A 19,239-nucleotide genomic window follows, 5' to 3' on the forward strand; every position below is an offset into this window, starting at 1 on the left:
TAAGAGTTAGAAAAGGCACAAACTTACTGATTAATGGATTCTGAGATCTATAATAAATTATTGGCAAGGAAGATTCTTCTGCCATCATTATGGGGTATCTCTTGGGAAAAAAGGCATTATACTCGTCATCTTCCGGCCAATCCATCTTTTCATGAGGTTCACGCGAAAGTTTCGAATTTATAATCGCGGGAAAAATTTGTCCAGTGTATCCCAGAGATACGGTTTCCACGGGCGCAAAATATTTGCTTCTTTACTTCCGAAAATTGTGACTTTTTCCCCACTGCGCTTCACGACAACTGACGATAGAATTATAGCTCTTCAATTTAAGGAAGAACGAGATCGCGCTACTTTTTCTCATAAAAGTTTAACTAACGCGAAAAATGGCGGGTAAATTATAACATTCCCACAGCGAACACATTATTCAAATATTACTTTGATATCTTCCTATAAAATAAGTATATTACATTGTCATCTGATGATATTCGAACGATCTTTTAACCCCTTTATTCATCTATTCGTAGAACACTTATATTCGCGTTTGGTGGGCTCATTGATTTATCAATTCATTCTCCAGAGGGTCTTATGATACAAGGTACTTATAACTGAAGTTTTTATAGCTCATTATGGCCGATTCTATTTGTTTTTAGTTTAAATATGATCGATGTGCGTAACCTTCTCGTTCTTCATGTAAAGCTGCGCATTGTGACGCAGTGTCGTGAAAGCTGTGTTACTTGGCAGCTTAAAGATGATGACCTCTTCGGAAACTGAGGTGGAAGCTTTAGGTGAAAAAGGTACAGAAGATTCCGCAATTTTGGAAGTGAGCACGATGGCTGTTGGCAGTGTTGTTAAACAAGAAAGTCGTGACACGGACTTTCTGTCAAATTACAGCACCTCTGTTGAAGGATCTGTGGTAAGTACATAACCTGAAACTTTCTTTGACAGATCGCATTTACTGCGATAATATTTCAGATTAATGAATAATGTATGAAAGCATTATATTAGTGCATGTAAATTTATGACTAGACTACGGATCTTTATGCATTGATTGGGAATTTTAAACTTGTCAAAATTACGAGATGCAGACGATTTACAGAAATTTACAAGTTATGAAAAATAAAGTACAAATTCCATATAGTATTTGAAGATTGGAATAAACTTTTATTTAGGTTGCATTTCTTTAGCTGTGTTTATGAAAATATACATTTGTATAAAACTCAGTGGTCTGTTTATAACAAGTAATGAAAAGGGTAAAAGAATCATGTTAATATTTTCAGATAGCCTCTCCTTCTATTGATAGTTTTTCTACTCTACCGGAACAAGAAATCTCAGACTTTCAGACAGATACTAGAGATTTACAAGTAAAAGTGGATAATCCCCAAAAACATTTAGAAACCTTGGAGACTTATATTACTTTCCGTATAACAACCAGAGTATGTTTAATTACATTTTTATTCTTACATATTTCGAATGGCAAGATTTATCAGTGAGTCAATGAATTTTAAAACATAGCATGGATAAGTTATTTAACAAAATGTTGAATATAAAAAATTGAATTGGAATAAAGGAAAAACTTGTATATGTTTAATGAGTAGATAATTATAAAAAGAAAAGATAAATATTAAAAATATTGACTCTCATACAAATGCCAGTAGCAGGAAGCTTTTCAGAAATTTTACAGCCATTCTGAATGTGTTACAAATATGTCTTATTTTTATTGAAAATAGTATTTCATCAATAATGTTTTTTATACATTATTATAGTCCACTGGACCAGAGTTTGAGGAAAGAGAATATATTGTTAGAAGACGTTACAATGATTTCATTTGGCTGCGACAGAAATTGGTTGATTCATATCCGACACACATCATACCAGTAAATAACTGCTTATTTAAAACAGTTTCTTTATCTATAAATTATGATATATAACAAAAGTTACATATTAATCTTATTACAGCCAATGCCTGGGAAACATACCTTACTTGCTCAGCTAGATCGTTACTCTAAAGAATTTATTATAGCACGTATGAAGTTGTTACATGTGTTTCTTAACAGAGTTGTAAATCATCCTATTCTTAGCTGTGACAAAAATTTGCACATCTTTTTGACCGCTAAACCTGCAGTAAGCATAGTGTACTATTATACTTCCTACTTAGTGTACATTATGTTTTATGTTTTTAATTTTTACTTTTTTTAAGGAATTCCTTATACATCGTAAAAATCGTTCAAACGTTCTGGTCAAAGTGACTGATTCCTTGCAAAATATAGCAAGTACATATACCATAAAACAACGTCATTATGAATTTGAACAAATTCGAGATTACTGTATAGCTCTTAGTGAGAAATTAGGGACCATAGACAAAATAAATCATCGTATACATAAAGAAAGGCAAGGTATAAGAGAAAATAATTTTTATACTACTCTTGTGTAAAATATACAAGTTATAAATTTTATGAAATATTACAGATTACTTACTTGAACTCCATCAGTTGCATCCAATATTCACCTTATGGGCAACTTCTGAACCAGAACTTGCTCCCATTTTATTGGCAATTGCCAAAGCAATAGAGTGCAATACAATGGCTCAACAAAAGCTTTTGGAGACTATCCCAAATGAAGAACGAGAATATATTTCTTATATAGATGCAGTAAAAAGTGCATTATCTCGACGCGATTCAATGCAGATCGAATATGAAATGACTATTGATGAATTAGGAAAAAAACGAATAGAGAAAGATCAGGTACATACTGTAAAACTGAATTTTAAATCATAGCATCAATTATTCATTAATTTATAAATTTAAATAGTTAATGGGCCTTACAAGTGGTGCAACCTCGACGCAGAATTGGAGTGGATCACTTTGGAAAGCGGAGTCTCGTGATGAAAAACTAGAAAGACTCGGACAAACAATTCCACGATTAGCGAAACAGGCCGAAGTTTTGCAAGACCGTGTAGAATGCGCCAACGAGAATTTACGTAGCGATTTGCAGAGATGGAACGTGGAAAAACAAAGAGATTTAAAACATATGTTAATTTCAATGGCAAATCGACAGATTCGACATTACCAGCAATGCATGAATGCGTGGGAAGAGATTCTTACTGGCTTGAAGTTAGACGGAATAGGGTCTGATGTTAGCGTAGGACCACCCATGAAAATACCAGTCTGAATTACAAACAACTTTCATTTTGCCATTTGGATACACACATAGGCACACACATATACATAATAAATATTTGTATGCATTTAAGGAGCTAAAAAGGTAAACACGTGTCATTTGCCAGCAATGACAAAATTTTTATTGCCACTAAGAAACTGATCTTATCGGCTTCGATATCACCGCTTTCGTCAGCAATTAAATAATTCTTTTAAGTCTTTAATGTTCTTCGTCGAAAAATTTGATCAGTACTTATATAAATTACAAGTGCATTTGTTAAACGCACGTTCCACACACATACATATATGTATAGATACACACATATATACATACATACATACATACACACACACACACACACACACACACACACACACAGATATATATATATATATATATGTTCATAGTTTTCATATATAAAAAAGTTTATGGTTAAATGACTGTATAATACAATAAGATCGTAAAACGATATGAAGAATTAAATGTACAACATGTTTAATCCTATGAATATATATATATATTTAGTTAGGGCAAAGTTTCGGCATAGAATCAGTTAAGATTTTAAGATATATTTTACTTTAGATCACCAAATTAATTTTGGGACCAAGTACTAAAAATGATTTTCACTATTTGTTCTTTCCCTTACTTTGAATCACATACACTCCATTCATTGACAATCAGTTTTTAGTCACCTATATCTGACAATTACCAAAGTTATCTATAATGCATAGATAGTCAATGTATAGAGTTAGAATACAATTTACAAATCGGAGATAACGCTTGCAGTGTTCGTTGTATCGTTAATCAGTAGACTTTTAATCTATTTCATTAAGTTTCGGACAATCCACACGGCAGTACTTAAACAATCAACTTGTACAAGTAGACTCGTGTAAAGAAAGCACAGTTAAAATCTATACAACGTGTTATATCAGCTGTTACTCACGCTTGGAACTAACAATTCTTGATACAATTATTGGGTACTCTATATGGGGTATGTTTCGAATACATTCATTAGCATTGTACACGTTATCTTATTAACGTTAAAACTCGTAGATTTGTATTAATAAATACATTATTGTTTGTTATAATTGTTCTTATGAACAATCACATTATTCGATTGATGAATAATTTGGTATTGGAGTTATATAGAATTCCACCAAATTATCCAAGTCATAGAGCCTGGTTATGGATTCACCTGTAAAACATTTTGTATATGACTATTGTTCGAGTAAATAATCTTTCACTTCATTCGCTTACCTGTCAATGTCATTTCGTTATGCAAAAATCTTACTGTATGCGCATATGGCTGCTGTATTTTCTCTCTTAATTTTGGTGCTAAGCGTCGAGTTGGATTCCACAAGGGGCTGCGAAAATTTGGGACGTTCATACAACTTGGTTTCGAAGATTCTGGCTTTACTTCTTCCATGGGTAATATATCCGTTATTCTATACTGACTCGTGTCAATGTTCCATGTAAACTTGCATCCCACTTCGTACTGTTTTCTTTCTTGAGAACTACATACATTTTACGTATCGAAGTAATTACTCAAATTACAATAAAAACTTCGAAATACAAATCAATACTAACCATTGAGTTTGATTATTAATTTCACTAGCTTGAATCTTCATAATTAATAAACAAATAATATCACCGCTTAACGCACATACATCTATTATTTCGATGTCATAATCACTACAATGCCAATATCTCTTTTTAAATTTTACACAAATCCAGTCGGCAATATGATGAGAGAATGTTTCAATATCAAAACTTAGTTGATTTATCGATACACAAGGTACTATCTAAAAGTACAAGAATCATTTTATTCAAATTTGGTCATTTCTTTCTTCTTTAAAAATACGACTTAATACTACAAGAAAGCGAAATTTTAAATACATTACCAATTTTTCAGCTTTACTGTTGCTGATCATTTGCATTTGGACATATCCAGATCCATGGACGTGCATAGGAAGCACACACTGATAACTTACGTATCCTCCAGTTTCTTCGTCTATGAAATGTATGTACACTTATATATTTTTCACAACTGCATTAAATTACAAGCATAATTCAGATAAACAATAACAAATTTGGTACCTTCAACGTCCGTGATGACTGATATCATTTCATCATCAAGCTCTATATAACTTCTCTTAAAGTGTGCAGTACATTTTATAGTAGGGTACTGTAAATTAATCTTCGGAACTAAGGGAGAAGAGTTCAGAGAAAGCTTACTCAAGCGATCTCTGTTTAAAATTCCATTAGGCAGTTGATTCTGATTCAATGGACGTAACACGTTTTTCTCGCCTACGAAATTAGAAAAAGACGGCATTTAACTAAATGCAAAAAAGGCTACTTTCTCAGTATTTGTAATCGATTTACCCGAGTCTGCAGTTAAGTCGTTCGATGCTCCAATATCTTGACTAATACTGAAGTCATCTGTCTCACTTTGATCAGAATCTACCCAGTGCTTCTTCCCATTCGTCAGAGCAGGTGACATTGTTGGTGACGACGGTATTTGATGTATCGAACATCCACGGTGCCTGAATTGATCTCGTATATGTTTGAAAGGAACTATATTCTCAGCGTCTTCTGTTTCATCACAGAATTCATACTTTTTATCAGCGAGTCTGCGTTTTCTGAACGAACTAAGTTTTTCACAGGTCTCCTGCGCTTCATCCGTGAATTCGTACGCCTTTTCTGCCTCAAGAATAAGTTTATGTGTGGCTCGCGTTGTTCTCGACTGCGTCGAATTGACGATGGGCGGAGGAGAATGCAAATTAGATCGCTTTCGTGGACTTGGATGACGGAAGGACCGTGTCACAGGCGGCGACATCAAACGCGAAGAACGCGAAGAAGAAGGACTCATAGAACGAAGTGGAGAATTAACAGAAACCACGTTGTTGTCTTCTGAAGCACATGGCTCTGGAGACTTCGACCGTTGATTGCGTGTATTCTTCTGACTAGATTCGGAATTTCGGGTCTTTAGGATATCCGAGGGCGGCGTAAGAATCGGCGAGGACCACGTCAACGTTTTGAGATCCGAGGGAAGTCTTTGCGGCGTAGACCGCGGAGAACACGAAGGATGCTTCACTAAAGTAATTAAATCACTACCAATGTTTAGTTCCTGAGACATATCCTCGCAGAAATCCTGCAGGATCTTGTCTCTGACCGATATCGCCTGCTGCTCGATTCTAGACACCGATTCAGTGGTGTCCGAACACTCGTACGATTTAACACTTACTATATCGGTAGACTTATTTATATCACAGACACAATCGCTTTGATTACTGCTTGAGGTATTCAACGAATCACGGCCTAACTTATCATCTATTTTAATTGGTTCTTCTAAAAAGTCATGATCTACATTTAATTCACATCTTGGAAACTGATCCACCAAGCACTCAGATGAACTTACTTTCGCATCTGAGCTTTCGTACCGTTCTACCTTGGTGTAATCGAGTTCCTCGACATCACTCATGTCTAATGGCACTGTGTCGGGAATGACAGTGTCCTGCTTATCACAAGTTTTCTGATTCTTGGACTTTGGAATATCCAAATCCACCCTGAGCACATGTAAAAAGTTTCCTGTGTTAACTACTACGTGATTCCAGTAATTCAAACACACAGTAGCTCTGAACCTCGGATATGGAGAGATTACTTCATATGTGGTATGAACAGTCAGTCCATGTAGAAGACAATTACATCTCACGCAACCATCCCAGTTTGCAGCTAGCTCTATACAAACATAAGTAAATCTTTTCTTTTCGTATGAATGTTATTTTATATTTATATAAAATTATATAATACCTTCGCCTTCTTCTTCATAGGATGCAGCAACCTTCAAACAATCTTTACAATTTTCAAGAGACGGCACTGTAGTTATAGTTAAATATGCTCTATCTGTTAGTTGAAGATGTAGCCAATTTGTACTAAAAAATTTATCATAGTTTATTGCTAAATAATTCTTAATGTATCTCAAAAATCAAAGATCTTAATCATAACTTACCATAGGCCATGAATCACTAACTTACTCCTCTCCATTGGCCATTGAGATATAACAATACTAAGTTCTCTATAGATAGTATAATTACCGAAAAGCGTGACTTCTGCGACTTTACGCGCGACATGGTTTGGCGTGAAAGCCCACCAATGTAACAAGTATTTATACAAAGAGGTATTACCACTTACATCCATTGTGTATGTATATGTAAGTAAAAACTGGCCACATTGAGTCAATCCCATTACAATGTGCCTTCAAAAATATAGCGTTATTGTAAAGTAGTTGAGATGTTTACCATTTAAATGTATGAATGCTTTAAAACATACCCTGCTTCTAGTGCTGATTTTGGAATTACATGTAAAAGTGGCAAATGTCGCCACGAAGGTACAGTAGCAAACAGTCTTTCCTCTGATGCATAATTGTGCGCTGATAAACAACCTCTGATCTACAACAATTAATCCTTTCATGTTGCTACAATTATTCTTTTATTAAACCATCTCATAAACAATGACATTCCAAAATATAATTAAAAAACTAGAAAGTAATGATACATTAAAAAGTTTACATTAAAAAATTACTTATGAGATGATTTAATATCTTTAGTTTACAAAGCAAAAACCTTTATCTTCAAAAAATATTACTACATTCATTTTCGAGCTTCTAGGTGTCATGCAGTTATCATTCCATTCAAATCATAGCAGAAAAGAAAATATGAAAAACTTCATGGGCAAGAACAAAAGCACATTTTTTCTTGCATCCATTTAAAGTTCAACAGAGACAATCGTTTAGTAGCGAGTATAGAACGTGTTAGAAAAACAATTAAATTTTTGTCACGGAGATAACGTAATTATCTTTTCTCATATCGAAGATGCATTCTGACAGGTCTATCACGGTTCATGTCAGTTTCATTAACGCCTGTACAGGTTGAAGGTTAAGCAGGCCTACCTCTCTTAAAAATAACTTCTGTAAGAAATGTCTTTTGCTGCGACGGTGGGACAGGCACGGTTTCTGGCCCACGATAACGTATTCCGATTTTTCGGAGGTAATATCAGAGAACCATTCATTGCAACAATCTGAGGTAGTGTCGGAAGACGATGCGTCCGCCATTTTTAAATAACCCTACTGTGAAAGAGATACGCGTGAGCGTGAGCGTCCAGAAGATGAGAAAACAAGATTTACTCTCGGTTTATAAGGATTCACCACACGGGCGCAACAATCGAGTTGTTTTCATAGTTCACAAAAAGTCACGCATGTAACGTCGATTCGTTAATCGAACACATTGATCTTTGGTCGCGTAAGAGAATTTTTCAAGAAAATTTACTTGAGAGAAATGTAACGACAGTCATACAGACGTGAGACTTGCACGCATAGTATTCTGCTTTGCATCGAATTCGTGCCGGTCAATAAAAAATATGAGATCCTTATAACCCTTAGTATTTAATCTTTTAACGCACATCTCTTTTTCTTGTAATTTTCTGGCAACAAATGAATTCTTTTATTCCTTACAAATTACGGTCTATGTAAAAGGCATGTGTGTTTAAGGATTTAAAGAACTTGATACAACTGGTTCATAACCAGTGAGTTTAGATTATTGTATATTTTATTAGGTCTTTTTTAAATAATGTTTTATAACATTGATTTGAAGTTTAGACAAATAAATATAAATTTTAAATTTATATAGGTACAGATCACTTAAAATTAATTACATTTAAAAGATGGATATTACATTGGATGACAAATTGAACATATTGCAACAAATAAGTCAACGAAAACTTGTTGAAATATTGGATGCCATTCCTGGGACAAAAGATCTGGTGATAGAGCAAAAACTTATGAAAATTTTGGACAGCTTCGTAGGAGTTTCTGTACTTAAGTAATTAATATCCATAAATACTGATGACATGTCATTTTATAACAAATTTTTAGTTATATTATTTTCTATTCAGACGTTATGGAGTTGACAAAATTTACAAAATGGAACAAGGCTTAAAGCTTACAAATAGTCAACGTATATTTATGGTTTCAAGTGATTTGATTGCTTGTAAGAGAGTATTAGATCAAATACAATCAGAAATTTCTCCAAATGTTAGACCACACCATCAGCCATGCCATCATATTCTAGTCACACCATTCGTACCAGCAGTCCTTAATTCTATAATCGAAGAAGAAGGTGCTTATTTTATTAACTCTTAGCATACCAAGGTAGGATCACTTAAGGATCCCAATACTCTTTTCCAAAACAATTGAATTTAAATTTTCAAATCTTGAAATTCACAATTTCTAACCCTTTAAATTTTCAATATTCAAATTTTAATATTTTTCTTAATTTGTTGAATTCCAATTCTTGAAAATCTGTATTTGAACTCTAAATGATCTTACTTTGATATGATAAGGATTAAATAAAGTACTAACAAACAAATATTGAACTTGTAAAATATAATTATTTGTTATTAGGCTTATCTGGATTAGTTATGATACAAACATTGTCGTGGGAATTCATAAGATTAGATGGGAATATCTTATCTTTAGAAAACTCAATGTTTACTGATCTCTATTATCATAAAGATACTGCCCTACTACCAGCATTAGCACGCAGTTTATGGTCTCTACAACTTATACTGGGATCTCCAAAACTCACACTTTCATTAGGAAAATACAGTCAACAGATGCTGAAAATTATAGAATCTATGAGACAATGTTTAGGTTCATCGAATATAGAGAATGAAATAGGGGCATTAATTTTGATTGACCGAAATTATGATCTAGCCACACCTCTTTTAACTCCTGTAACGTACACTGGACTGCTGTATGAAATTGTGGAAATAAATGTTGGTACAGGTACATTGGGAAAATCTCAAACCAAATTGGATCCAGATAAAGATCAGATTTATGGAGAAGTGAGAGATACACCCTGCAGTGATGTTTTTCCTATTTTACATGGGAAAGCTAAGTCCTTAAAATGTACATTCACATATTTACATATATTTTCCTCTCCAATTTATTCAGTAATGTATCTAGTATTGTGTATTAGCTGAACAGGATGCAATGCAGACTATGAAATTGTCTGATATAGAGCGATATGTTGCGACAAGATTGCAGAAAACAAGGGATATGACGCGTCAACTGGCTTTTCATATTTCTGCCTGTCAACTCATTGCAGATACGTTAGGTTCTGATTTTCAAACTTTGCAAAAAATAGAAAAGTCTATACTTGAGTGCAGAGATAGAAAAGAATGTTTAAATTACATCGAAAGACACATAGGTATACATATTTTCTTTTTTATTCCAAGCTCTTAATATCATCTTTTAAATGATTAATTTTGCAGATGATCACCCATTGAGAACCTTACGTTTATTATGTTTATTGTCTATTGCTAATGATGGTATCACTCAAAATGAGTTACATTCTATTCAAAAGCTTCATCTTCATGCACACGGTTATAAACATATACCATTATTTTATAAATTACAAAGTATAGGTCTATTAAAATGTAGAATAGAAAATATTCTACACAAACTACCGAATTGGAGTAGCGAATGGAATAATAATGCACAGAAGTTGAAACTTTTACCAAGTTACACAAAACAAGCAGATCAGAAAGGGCGTACATGTTCCAGTTATGTGTTTAACAATGCTTATACTCCTCTAATTGTCAGTATCATTTTTAGCAAAATTAATTTATTCACTAATTTTTACTAAAGTTTATAGATACTATGTATTTACAGGCTCAACTATTAAACTTTGTTGTGAACCAAGAAAAGGATTCCAAGAATCTTGAAGAATTGACAAATTTATCGAATTGTGTTATAAGTGGTCAACGTGGTTTATTATTGCCAAAGATGGTGGTGATATGTGTTATAGGTGGTATTACTTACGCAGAAATAGCAGCTTGCCGACTTATAGAAAAGTCAGCTGGAATTCGATTGGTTCTTGCATCTGATAGTATAATAACAGGTAATAAAATACTTGAAAGGGTGCAAGAAATATAAACACTTTAAAAGTGTAATGAAAGTTAGAATTTTATAATAATTACTGTTTTTTATTCTTGTACGATAAATCAATACTTTTATATGTAAATAGCAAAGTGATAAATACGGATATTTGAATAATACACCGAAACAATATACTGTTATTTTGTATACTGTTATTTCCAACATTATTTACATGAGTGTATTATACGATACAACGGTGATCCAACCTTAAACACCCAAGCAAATAACATTTGATTTTTTTATTTAGTAGTTACGGTTTTCTTCTCGATTACGATCTCGATCACGATCACGTCTCTGACGACCCCAATCTTGTCCTTGCCGGTTGTAATTTTGTCTGTCACGGAAGTTTCCTTGATTTCCTCTCGAGAAGAAGTTTCCTATAATACAGAAAATTACAATTTGTATGTATATATGTTTGATTTTTAATGTGACTAATTTTTAATGACTTATATTTTTTAAGTTTTAAAGTTACCTTGTTTCATTTCGAAAATGCGCTCATTAGAATCAACAAAGTTGTTCACTTTATCGGTAAGTTGTAATGCGAGAGATTGAAGACGACTGGGTTCACTGCGATGCATTACAACAGTTTCAGTTGGATCATCCAAAGATGCCATTAGCTCTTCATTTATAATCATTTTACTAATAATGGAATGAACAACAGGTCGCTTCAATTGGAACATTTCAGCTAGTTTGGGCATAGAAATTGAATCATAGACGTGAGAATAAGTAAACAGATACGTTCTTAGCGCTTCTTCCTTGATTAATCTTGTAAGCATATCGCGAACTTTGTCTGCTTGATAAAAAAGGTCCCAGACTTTAGCGTTCATCTTTTCGTTAATAATGAAATTATTGCATGCCGACCAATTCCCATTACGCATTGCTTTTGCTGCGGCCACTACGTGTTCTCTCATAGACTCTGGAGGACCAACCAATGACTGACGTTCACTAGATCTTAACTGTTGGTAGAAAGTCTTTGAAATCATTCTTCTTCTTGCATCAAATTCATGCGCAGCCATATAGGGAATTTCAATGAGCATTGCAGAAACTAAATAAACGCATTCGAGAAGTTCCAAATTGATGTGCATGTGGAAGGGCATTTGTCTTTGCTTTTCGATTTTTTCTTGTTCTTTACTACGTTCGTGTTGCCTCTGTGGGAGCAAACCTTGTGCTAAGAGTTCCTTTACCTTCCCTGTTACCATTAAATCAACTAAACAGTTATGTGCGTCCTTAATATTTGCGTGACGGAATGCGCATAAACCCAAATGAGCAATAGTTCTATTATATAAAATCTGGAAATACAAACAATGATTAAGAAAGCTTGAAAATAGAAATAAATGTTTTATTACAAGAAGAATACGCACTTGAGTGGCTGGATCGGAATGCTGAATAGTTTCTTGCAGATGAGACATCAGAATAAGATCGCGTGCTTGGAACCAATTATCATGAAGAGCGTGGTGATAGATGTGAGAAAGAATCGCGCGAGTTCTAAGCCTGTCTGTTCCGTCATGAGCGTAAACATATTTACAAAGCTTTTCCATAACCTGAACAGATGTTATGACGTCTGGACCAAGTTCTCCCTGAAAAAATACATATTTTTAGCATTTTTGTCCATGATACAAATTGGAGTAATAGTGTACTTACTTCTTTCTGTTTGAGGACATTCGGATCAAATTTGTAATACAGATGTTCAATTTTACGCAGATATACGCGACAAAGTTCAGAAACAGTCCCTTGTCTTTCCAGATATTCCTGAACTTTATCTATTATTGTAGAAACTTGTTTTTCATCTTTTAACCTAAAAAATATTATAATAGTATCTTCGTAATATCACATTAGCAATTAGAGATAAGTACCTTTCGACGTATTCGTTACTATGTGGATCGCATTCTTTCAACAGCTTAGTAAATTCCTCATCTAATCGTTCCACTAACGTTAACACACATCCATGTATTTTGTATGGTGGCGTTTCAAATTCCTCTGAATCCTCAGAAATAACTTCAGCAATTACCATATCTTTAGTATTTAGTAGCATATCAAGCATTTCTGTTATACGCTCCAAGATTCTGTAATTAAAATAAGTTATTTATGCTGTTGAGTATTAGAATGTATTTGTCTTATAAAATTCGAAACGGAAAACATACTTTGACCAATATTCAGGCTTCATTGCATCAGATACTTTTGGATTGTAGTCGAAAATGGACGATACAATGGAAAACTTAATTTTTACCGCAACAGCCGGTCCAAGATTATGAGCATCAGCTATAGACTGCAATTCATGTAACAGTTCTATCTGTTCCCGTCTGTCTGTTCGTTTTTTACCACGAGCTGCAATAATTTCAGAAAGTTTCTTTAAAACAGCAGCCACATTAATTTCGGCATCCTTGGCAAACATTTTTGGCTTCTCAGATGGAATAGCAACACCGCCTTTAACAGTTTCCCATTCTCCTTCGCCATCGTCTTCGTCCTTCTTCTTTTTCCTTTCTTTCTCTTTACGTTCCTTTCGCTGTTCTTTTCGTTTAGCCTTATCTTCCTCTTCCTCTTTATCTGCTGCCCTATCAACAAACACAAATTGAAACTATTAAAATACTAGTTACTATTTGTTTTCCATTGACGATGCATAATTCTTTTTCAACATACTTTTTAATGAATCGTTCACGTATATTTTGATATTGACCCTCGTCCTCGCTACTTGTGCTTTCGCTATCTGAGGAACTACCCCAATCAGATTCACTTTCACTACCCTCATCACCATCGGTCATACTTTTCTATAAAACAATTTTGATATTTAAAATGTTTGACATTTAAATAATATTAATACAGGTATATCGATCGCAAAATTATAATTAATCCAAGTTAATTGGTTTCAACGCAAAGTTTCGGTTCTTTTCGGTCGTTTTATAAACAAGTTTATAAACTTTGTGTCGAAACCATTAACTTGGATTAACTTAAGTAATATATAAAAGTTTGTGGTATATAATCTACCTTAAATTTAGATAGGTCTGGTTCACTTGCTTCAGAGCCAGCTTTTTTAAAAGCAATTGCACTGTCTTCCTCTTCCTCTGATTCTACAACTTCTTCAGCTAAAAGTATAAACAGTTAAATTTTATTGATTATGGTAGATACGTGTACATGTAAATATTTACACAAGATATTTACGTTTTTCTTCTTCTTCGTCATCATCTTGATCTGGATTTTCTCTGAATCTGACTATATCTTCTTCAAAATCTTTATTGTATTTGCGAAGCTTCTGACGCAGTGAAGTTAATGATTTTGAATTATTCTTGGACATATTTTTACGACCATCACGATCCTCCCATACTTCATTTATAAAGTCTTCCATTTCTACCAAACATCTGACATAAAAACGTGGTGTTTGACCACTTTCTTCTTTTGCAATTACAGGTAATGCTTTCTGATAAGCTCGCATTAGATCCTCAAAACCTATAATTGCAAATATACTTTTTTATAGCAAGAAAATTAAAAAATTTATCATTTACATTCTAATACAATAAATTATAGATACATACTGGACAGCATACTGCTCATATCCTTAATTTTCTTATAATTTCTTATGAGTTTGATGAGATTAGCAATCTCTTCATATCTTTTTTCTTTTGTCGAGCGTACTACTCGCTTTGTTTCTTCCTCTTCATCACTGAACTATAAATGAATTACACATTATATCAGCGATTGTCGTAAACCATTAGAAAAATTTGTTCTCTTCTATTTATATTTACCGTAAAAGCTGTAGTTGGTGGCCTCTGAATCTGCTCTTCCTCAGAGGTGCTATCAGACTCAGAGTCCGATCCAGTTGCAAAGAAACGACTCATATTGTAAAAAGTACTGCAAAAGAGAAGTAGAACACACGTTTAATCATTATTCATTATTTATATTGACATAAAAAATCCGTGAAACAGATTTTATTATTGATGTACTTATATTCATTTAACAATATAAGTGAAAATTTAGTATAACATATTGACGTAATAAATTGATAGAATTACAAAAACTATATGCGGTAAGTTGCGTTATGATCCCTAAACACATGGCACGGGTTTTCAATCGTTACCATATAACGCATACTGCACAATACTATCAAATGAAAATTGCAATACAAATTTTATTCATATATGTTTTATCGAACTTACAAGTTATAAAATTATGCGTTTCCTTTCCCTTCGAAGTGTAAAACCACCGCAGGTTAGAATGACAACGACATTAAAGGCAGTCTTTCAACACAGTGCAGAACTTAAAGTGTTCCGAAAAAGAACGCAGCGATTACATACTTGTAAATCATTTTTTAAAATACATTTCACCAAAAGTCACAAGTTATTCAAAACAACATTATATAATAATAAGTTAATAATAAGCATTAATAGCTAGTCGATTTCTATATTTCTATTACTAATTATCAGTGAAAATTAGGCAATAAAGTATTTTTTATTCATTTAATTTGGACCTTTAGTGACACTTTCTGAATGTATTTGGGAACACGCAACACAACAGTCCCGGGATTGATCATTATTACAAATCAGTCCCTTCTGTTGGCAGTGTTCAAAGGGAGAAGGAGGTCTTTCATACGAAGGGCACGAAGCGTTTTAAGATCTGTGTATGTACCGTTTTGGACGAGATTGTAATTTTTCTGTTAAAGGGAAACAGAAAACAGTTTACGCAGATCGCATTATAACGTTTTATTGAAATCTTCAAATTATTATCGCGGGACGTACAAATATTTCTTAAGCAGGGGAAAGTAAAAACCAGCTCAGTCTATAAGGAATCGAATTCTATGGCTAGTGACATGGATGTGGAAAAATGTGTCGAAGAGTAAGTACACAGCAATGAATACATTTGTCAATCTTTGAGTTGCTGATGTACGTGTAGACCCAATGAGACGTTCTTTAAGATAATCGACCCGTCCATCTAAAGTGACGCGTTTTGTTCGATAAATCGAATGAATAAATCGCGTTAGAAAATATTTAGCTACAGCATTAGTAATCAATCTCATTGTTACACATTCAGCATAAATTAGAGAAATTTCTATTCACGATTAAAGAAATGTATCCTTTATTAATGTACTATCCCTTCTTGAAACGTATTTTTCAATTGTTTTGGTACAGCTGTATTCATTACATGTTGGTATATCTTTAAGGATATTTTATGGGATTACATAATGATTACAGCAAAAGATTATCAAAAAAAGTTTTGAAGTCAATTATAAACATAACATTGTTCTAAAGCTATGTACAATTAATCGTTTCAGATTGGCTGATAAGAAAAAAAAGGCTGCTAATGAGTTGTACTCTGCTCAAAAATACACAAAAGCATTAACAGAATACAGTGAACTTATTGGTAGAAGATATTTGTTCTTATTACTTTTTTTTGTATCATTACTATAATTCAATAAATAAATATGATAAATGTTTTTTTAGAACTCTGCCCAGATAACTGTATATATTATGGAAACAGAGCAGCATGTTATATGATGCTTGGAAACTATCGCAATGCTCTAAGTGATGCTAAAAGAGCCATTGAATTAGATCCAAACATTCACAAGGTATGTTGCACTACATGAGCATGAGTACATAACAGTAAAATGATCAATTTAATAATCTATTTATTTTTTTAGTCCTATGTAAGAGTGATAAAATGTTGCTTAGTTTTGGGAGACACTGTTCAGGCTGAAACTACTTTAAGAAAATTACTAGAACTTGATCCTAATAATAAAGCAATAGCTACAGTGAAAAAGAACTTGGAGTATGTACAAAAACATCTTTCAGATGCAGCTACTGCATACACAGCAAAAGACTTCCGTAAGGTATGTATAAGAAATGCAGATCAATGTAATGGATATAACTGAGTTATCTTCCTTTGTGTAGGTTGTCTTTTGCATGGATCGTTGTTGTGATGTGAGTACTTCTTGCGCAAGGTTCAAATTAACTAAAGCAGAATGTCTAGCATTTTTGGGAAGGTATCAAGAAGCACAAGAAATTGCAAAGTATGTTGACTACTTTATTTAAGTATTTTGTAAAAACTTTCATTTCCAAAGCTTAAAAGCGTGGAAAACAGTATATTTCATATTGTTTGTGTTACAGTGATATTTTACACATTGATAAGCAAAATGCAGACGCTCTTTATGTTCGCGCTATGTGTTTGTATTACCAAGGTGATATCGATAGAGCGTTCGCGCATTTTCAACAAGTACTTAGACTGGCTCCAGATCATGCTAAGGCATTAGAAATATATAAGGTATAAAAGTTCTCCATGAACTGTATGTATTTTAAACATTGCTATATTGCATTAAAACTTTTTAGAGAGCAAAAAATTTTAAGAAGAAGAAAGAAGAAGGAAATGTTGCTTGCAAAAACAAACAATATTTGCAAGCATTCAAATTGTACGGAGAAGCTTTAGAAATAGATCCTCAGAATACAGTTATAAAAGCAAAACTTTACTATAATAGAGCAGTAGTGTTAGCAAAGGTATTGTTCTCACTTTTAAAACAAATCTTGTAAGCAGAATGATTAATTTGTTTTAATATTCCACAGATACATTTCCTAAACGAATCAGTCAGAGAATGTACAGAAGCATTGAAATTAGATGAAAATTATTTAAAAGCTCTTCTGAGGAGAGCAGCATCTTATATGGAATTGAAAAATTATGAGGAAGCTGTTTGTGATCTCGAGAAAGCCTGTAAATTAGACAAGAGTAGAGGTATAAGGAAAAAATTTCCATTATCTTTTCTAATTAAAGCTATCTAAAAGCAATAACTTTTATCTTTTCTAACGAAGGTTCTTTCAGTCTTTTAATTACATACTAATAGCATTTTAAACCTATCTTTACAGATAACAAGCGATTACTCATGGAAGCTAAATTAGCACTGAAGAAATCAAAGAGAAAAGACTATTATAAAATTTTAGGTATTGATAAGAATGCTTCGACTGACGATATTAAAAAAGCATACAGGAAAAGAGCAATGGTTCATCATCCAGGTAAGTAGAAGATCACGTTTCTAATGAGTTATATGGAATAGAATGTATTAATTATTTTTTCCTCGGTTTAGATCGACATCCAAATGCGACAGAGGGAGAAAAAAGGGAGCAAGAAAAGAAGTTCAAAGAAGTTGGTGAAGCTTATGGAATTTTATCCGACCCTAAGAAACGATCACGTTATGACAGTGAACACGATATAGATGACGGAGATGGTGGATTCCAAGGTAAATATAATCTTTTCTTACAATATTACATTTATATTCATATAATTTTATTTAGCAAGGATAAAACATATACTACTTTTTATTGCAACTGTTTACAGATATCGATCCAAACACATTATTTCAAACGTTCTTCAGCCAACACTACTATCAAAGTGGTTTTCCTAGCAGTTTCAGTTTCCCCGATGGATTTAATTACTCCTTCAGTTAATAGCATTCCAAAAAGCGCTATTTTTCACACTTTTAATATATTTAGCAATCAATCTTCGTTTTATCCTAGAATTGAATATATTGAATTTGTGTACCTTCCATTCGTAGTGCATACTCCGTATCATGAGGCAAAAAGCATAATACAAAATATCTTAGATGTAGTTTTATATACATATATTTATACAAATAATTGTAAATATGTCTTATACACGATATCCTTAAAGAATTTCTCGTGGTACAACTAGGCGTGAATGACGAAGTCTTTATGGATTATGCCGATCATTAAAAGAGCGTATGTTTTTTTTCCCTTTTTTTTAAAACAAAGTATAATTGTACGGTATAAGTATTTACTTCTGAAAGTTAATTTCAAGACGTTTCCCTTTACCTTTCGCCGAGTAGGATTAGTTTAAAATCAAGCTAAGTAATACAGTCCGCAATAAGCTTTCCAGACCTGCTTTGACACATGTAAATTGCTTCTGAAATAACGTTATAGAAAGTTCTGTGTGGTTCATGTTCTCTAGAAATATAATGTATTAACTATTGTTATAGCAAGCAACAATAAATTCTTGAACAAATATTGAATTTTTATTGTAACTACGCATAATTATTATAGGAAATAGCTTGAGAAAAAGAGGGAATTATTAAAGGCAAAAATTTCGAATGCAGTGGTTGG

At 33.2% G+C, this 19,239-nt stretch overlaps 5 protein-coding genes across 10 annotated transcripts; 3 read left to right on the forward strand and 2 right to left on the reverse strand.

The window, feature by feature from the left end:
• The first annotated feature begins 731 nt into the window (after positions 1–731).
• On the forward strand, positions 732–5,244 carry LOC143180036 (sorting nexin-30). Of its 3 annotated transcripts, XR_013002072.1 has the most exons (8): positions 732–910; positions 1,275–1,430; positions 1,761–1,871; positions 1,954–2,118; positions 2,195–2,390; positions 2,464–2,738; positions 2,806–3,258; positions 5,066–5,244. XR_013002072.1 is itself a non-coding variant. In XM_076379559.1 (7 exons), exons 1-7 carry the CDS (start codon positions 746–748, stop codon positions 3,163–3,165), a joined length of 1,428 nt encoding a protein of 475 aa, XP_076235674.1. In that variant the 5' UTR covers positions 732–745; the 3' UTR covers positions 3,166–4,401. The 3 variants fall into 3 exon arrangements, 2 of the variants coding, with proteins under 2 accessions (XP_076235674.1, XP_076235675.1); XM_076379559.1 differs by lacking the exon at positions 5,066–5,244 and having other exon boundaries at positions 2,806–4,401; XM_076379560.1 differs by lacking the exons at positions 1,275–1,430; positions 5,066–5,244 and having other exon boundaries at positions 2,806–4,401.
• Positions 4,241–8,300, reverse strand: LOC143180032 (uncharacterized). Its single transcript, XM_076379553.1, has 10 exons — positions 8,102–8,300; positions 7,483–7,601; positions 7,163–7,408; positions 6,964–7,085; positions 5,536–6,891; positions 5,251–5,460; positions 5,055–5,164; positions 4,741–4,955; positions 4,411–4,667; positions 4,241–4,348 (listed from the first exon to the last, which is right to left on the reverse strand). Exons 1-10 carry the CDS (start codon positions 8,261–8,263, stop codon positions 4,263–4,265), a joined length of 2,883 nt encoding a protein of 960 aa, XP_076235668.1. The 5' UTR covers positions 8,264–8,300; the 3' UTR covers positions 4,241–4,262.
• Vps33b (vacuolar protein sorting 33B) lies at positions 7,783–11,151 on the forward strand. 3 transcript variants are annotated; one of them, XM_076379555.1, is made up of 7 exons: positions 7,783–8,733; positions 8,838–9,029; positions 9,103–9,326; positions 9,611–10,117; positions 10,188–10,418; positions 10,483–10,808; positions 10,883–11,151. In XM_076379555.1, exons 2-7 carry the CDS (start codon positions 8,872–8,874, stop codon positions 11,144–11,146), a joined length of 1,710 nt encoding a protein of 569 aa, XP_076235670.1. In that variant the 5' UTR covers positions 7,783–8,733; positions 8,838–8,871; the 3' UTR covers positions 11,147–11,151. The 3 variants fall into 3 exon arrangements, with proteins under 3 accessions (XP_076235670.1, XP_076235671.1, XP_076235672.1); XM_076379556.1 differs by having other exon boundaries at positions 7,783–8,555; XM_076379557.1 differs by having other exon boundaries at positions 7,783–8,450.
• Positions 11,152–11,281: 130 nt separating this feature from the next.
• Positions 11,282–15,413, reverse strand: Eif3c (eukaryotic translation initiation factor 3 subunit C). The gene is made up of 12 exons (XM_076379554.1): positions 15,298–15,413; positions 14,887–14,992; positions 14,677–14,809; positions 14,306–14,590; positions 14,132–14,229; positions 13,787–13,914; positions 13,291–13,701; positions 13,003–13,212; positions 12,791–12,944; positions 12,511–12,726; positions 11,622–12,438; positions 11,282–11,526 (listed from the first exon to the last, which is right to left on the reverse strand). Exons 2-12 carry the CDS (start codon positions 14,977–14,979, stop codon positions 11,393–11,395), a joined length of 2,679 nt encoding a protein of 892 aa, XP_076235669.1. The 5' UTR covers positions 14,980–14,992; positions 15,298–15,413; the 3' UTR covers positions 11,282–11,392.
• A 294-nt stretch (positions 15,414–15,707) lies between these two features.
• Tpr2 (Tetratricopeptide repeat protein 2) lies at positions 15,708–19,148 on the forward strand. 2 transcript variants are annotated; one of them, XM_076381500.1, is made up of 11 exons: positions 15,708–15,973; positions 16,410–16,498; positions 16,579–16,703; positions 16,776–16,964; positions 17,026–17,144; positions 17,242–17,395; positions 17,461–17,625; positions 17,692–17,857; positions 17,989–18,135; positions 18,207–18,359; positions 18,458–19,148. In XM_076381500.1, the coding sequence occupies exons 1-11, from the start codon at positions 15,936–15,938 to the stop codon at positions 18,565–18,567; spliced, it is 1,455 nt and encodes a 484-aa protein (XP_076237615.1). In that variant the 5' UTR covers positions 15,708–15,935; the 3' UTR covers positions 18,568–19,148. The 2 variants fall into 2 exon arrangements, with proteins under 2 accessions (XP_076237615.1, XP_076237616.1); XM_076381501.1 differs by lacking the exon at positions 16,410–16,498.
• Positions 19,149–19,239: the final 91 nt, after the last annotated feature.

The sequence above is a fragment of the Calliopsis andreniformis genome, chromosome 6, assembly GCF_051401765.1.
Source record: "Calliopsis andreniformis isolate RMS-2024a chromosome 6, iyCalAndr_principal, whole genome shotgun sequence".
Lineage (NCBI taxonomy): Eukaryota > Metazoa > Arthropoda > Insecta > Hymenoptera > Andrenidae > Calliopsis > Calliopsis andreniformis.

Excerpts from the sequence above, each read along its gene's own strand:
- LOC143180036 (XM_076379559.1), top strand. The coding sequence starts at position 746 with ATGATGACCTCTTCGGAAACTGAGGTGGAAGCTTTAGGTGAAAAAGGT. Across the intron at positions 1,872-1,953 it reads ATCCGACACACATCATACCA|CCAATGCCTGGGAAACATAC; the intron begins GTAAATAACTGC and ends ATCTTATTACAG. Across the intron at positions 2,391-2,463 it reads TATACATAAAGAAAGGCAAG|ATTACTTACTTGAACTCCAT; the intron begins GTATAAGAGAAA and ends GAAATATTACAG.
- LOC143180032 (XM_076379553.1), bottom strand. The coding sequence starts at position 8,263 with ATGGCGGACGCATCGTCTTCCGACACTACCTCAGATTGTTGCAATGAA. Across the intron at positions 7,409-7,482 it reads AAATCAGCACTAGAAGCAGG|GCACATTGTAATGGGATTGA; the intron begins GTATGTTTTAAA and ends ATATTTTTGAAG. Across the intron at positions 4,956-5,054 it reads ACAGTAAAGCTGAAAAATTG|ATAGTACCTTGTGTATCGAT; the intron begins GTAATGTATTTA and ends TTGTACTTTTAG.
- Vps33b (XM_076379555.1), top strand. The coding sequence starts at position 8,872 with ATGGATATTACATTGGATGACAAATTGAACATATTGCAACAAATAAGT. Across the intron at positions 10,419-10,482 it reads TTACATCGAAAGACACATAG|ATGATCACCCATTGAGAACC; the intron begins GTATACATATTT and ends TTAATTTTGCAG. Across the intron at positions 10,809-10,882 it reads ATGCTTATACTCCTCTAATT|GCTCAACTATTAAACTTTGT; the intron begins GTCAGTATCATT and ends ATGTATTTACAG.
- Eif3c (XM_076379554.1), bottom strand. The coding sequence starts at position 14,979 with ATGAGTCGTTTCTTTGCAACTGGATCGGACTCTGAGTCTGATAGCACC. Across the intron at positions 13,915-14,131 it reads CAGACCTATCTAAATTTAAG|AAAAGTATGACCGATGGTGA; the intron begins GTAGATTATATA and ends ATTGTTTTATAG. Across the intron at positions 12,945-13,002 it reads AGTAACGAATACGTCGAAAG|GTTAAAAGATGAAAAACAAG; the intron begins GTACTTATCTCT and ends AATATTTTTTAG.
- Tpr2 (XM_076381500.1), top strand. The coding sequence starts at position 15,936 with ATGGCTAGTGACATGGATGTGGAAAAATGTGTCGAAGA. Across the intron at positions 16,965-17,025 it reads CAGCAAAAGACTTCCGTAAG|GTTGTCTTTTGCATGGATCG; the intron begins GTATGTATAAGA and ends TCCTTTGTGTAG. Across the intron at positions 17,396-17,460 it reads AGGCATTAGAAATATATAAG|AGAGCAAAAAATTTTAAGAA; the intron begins GTATAAAAGTTC and ends AAAACTTTTTAG.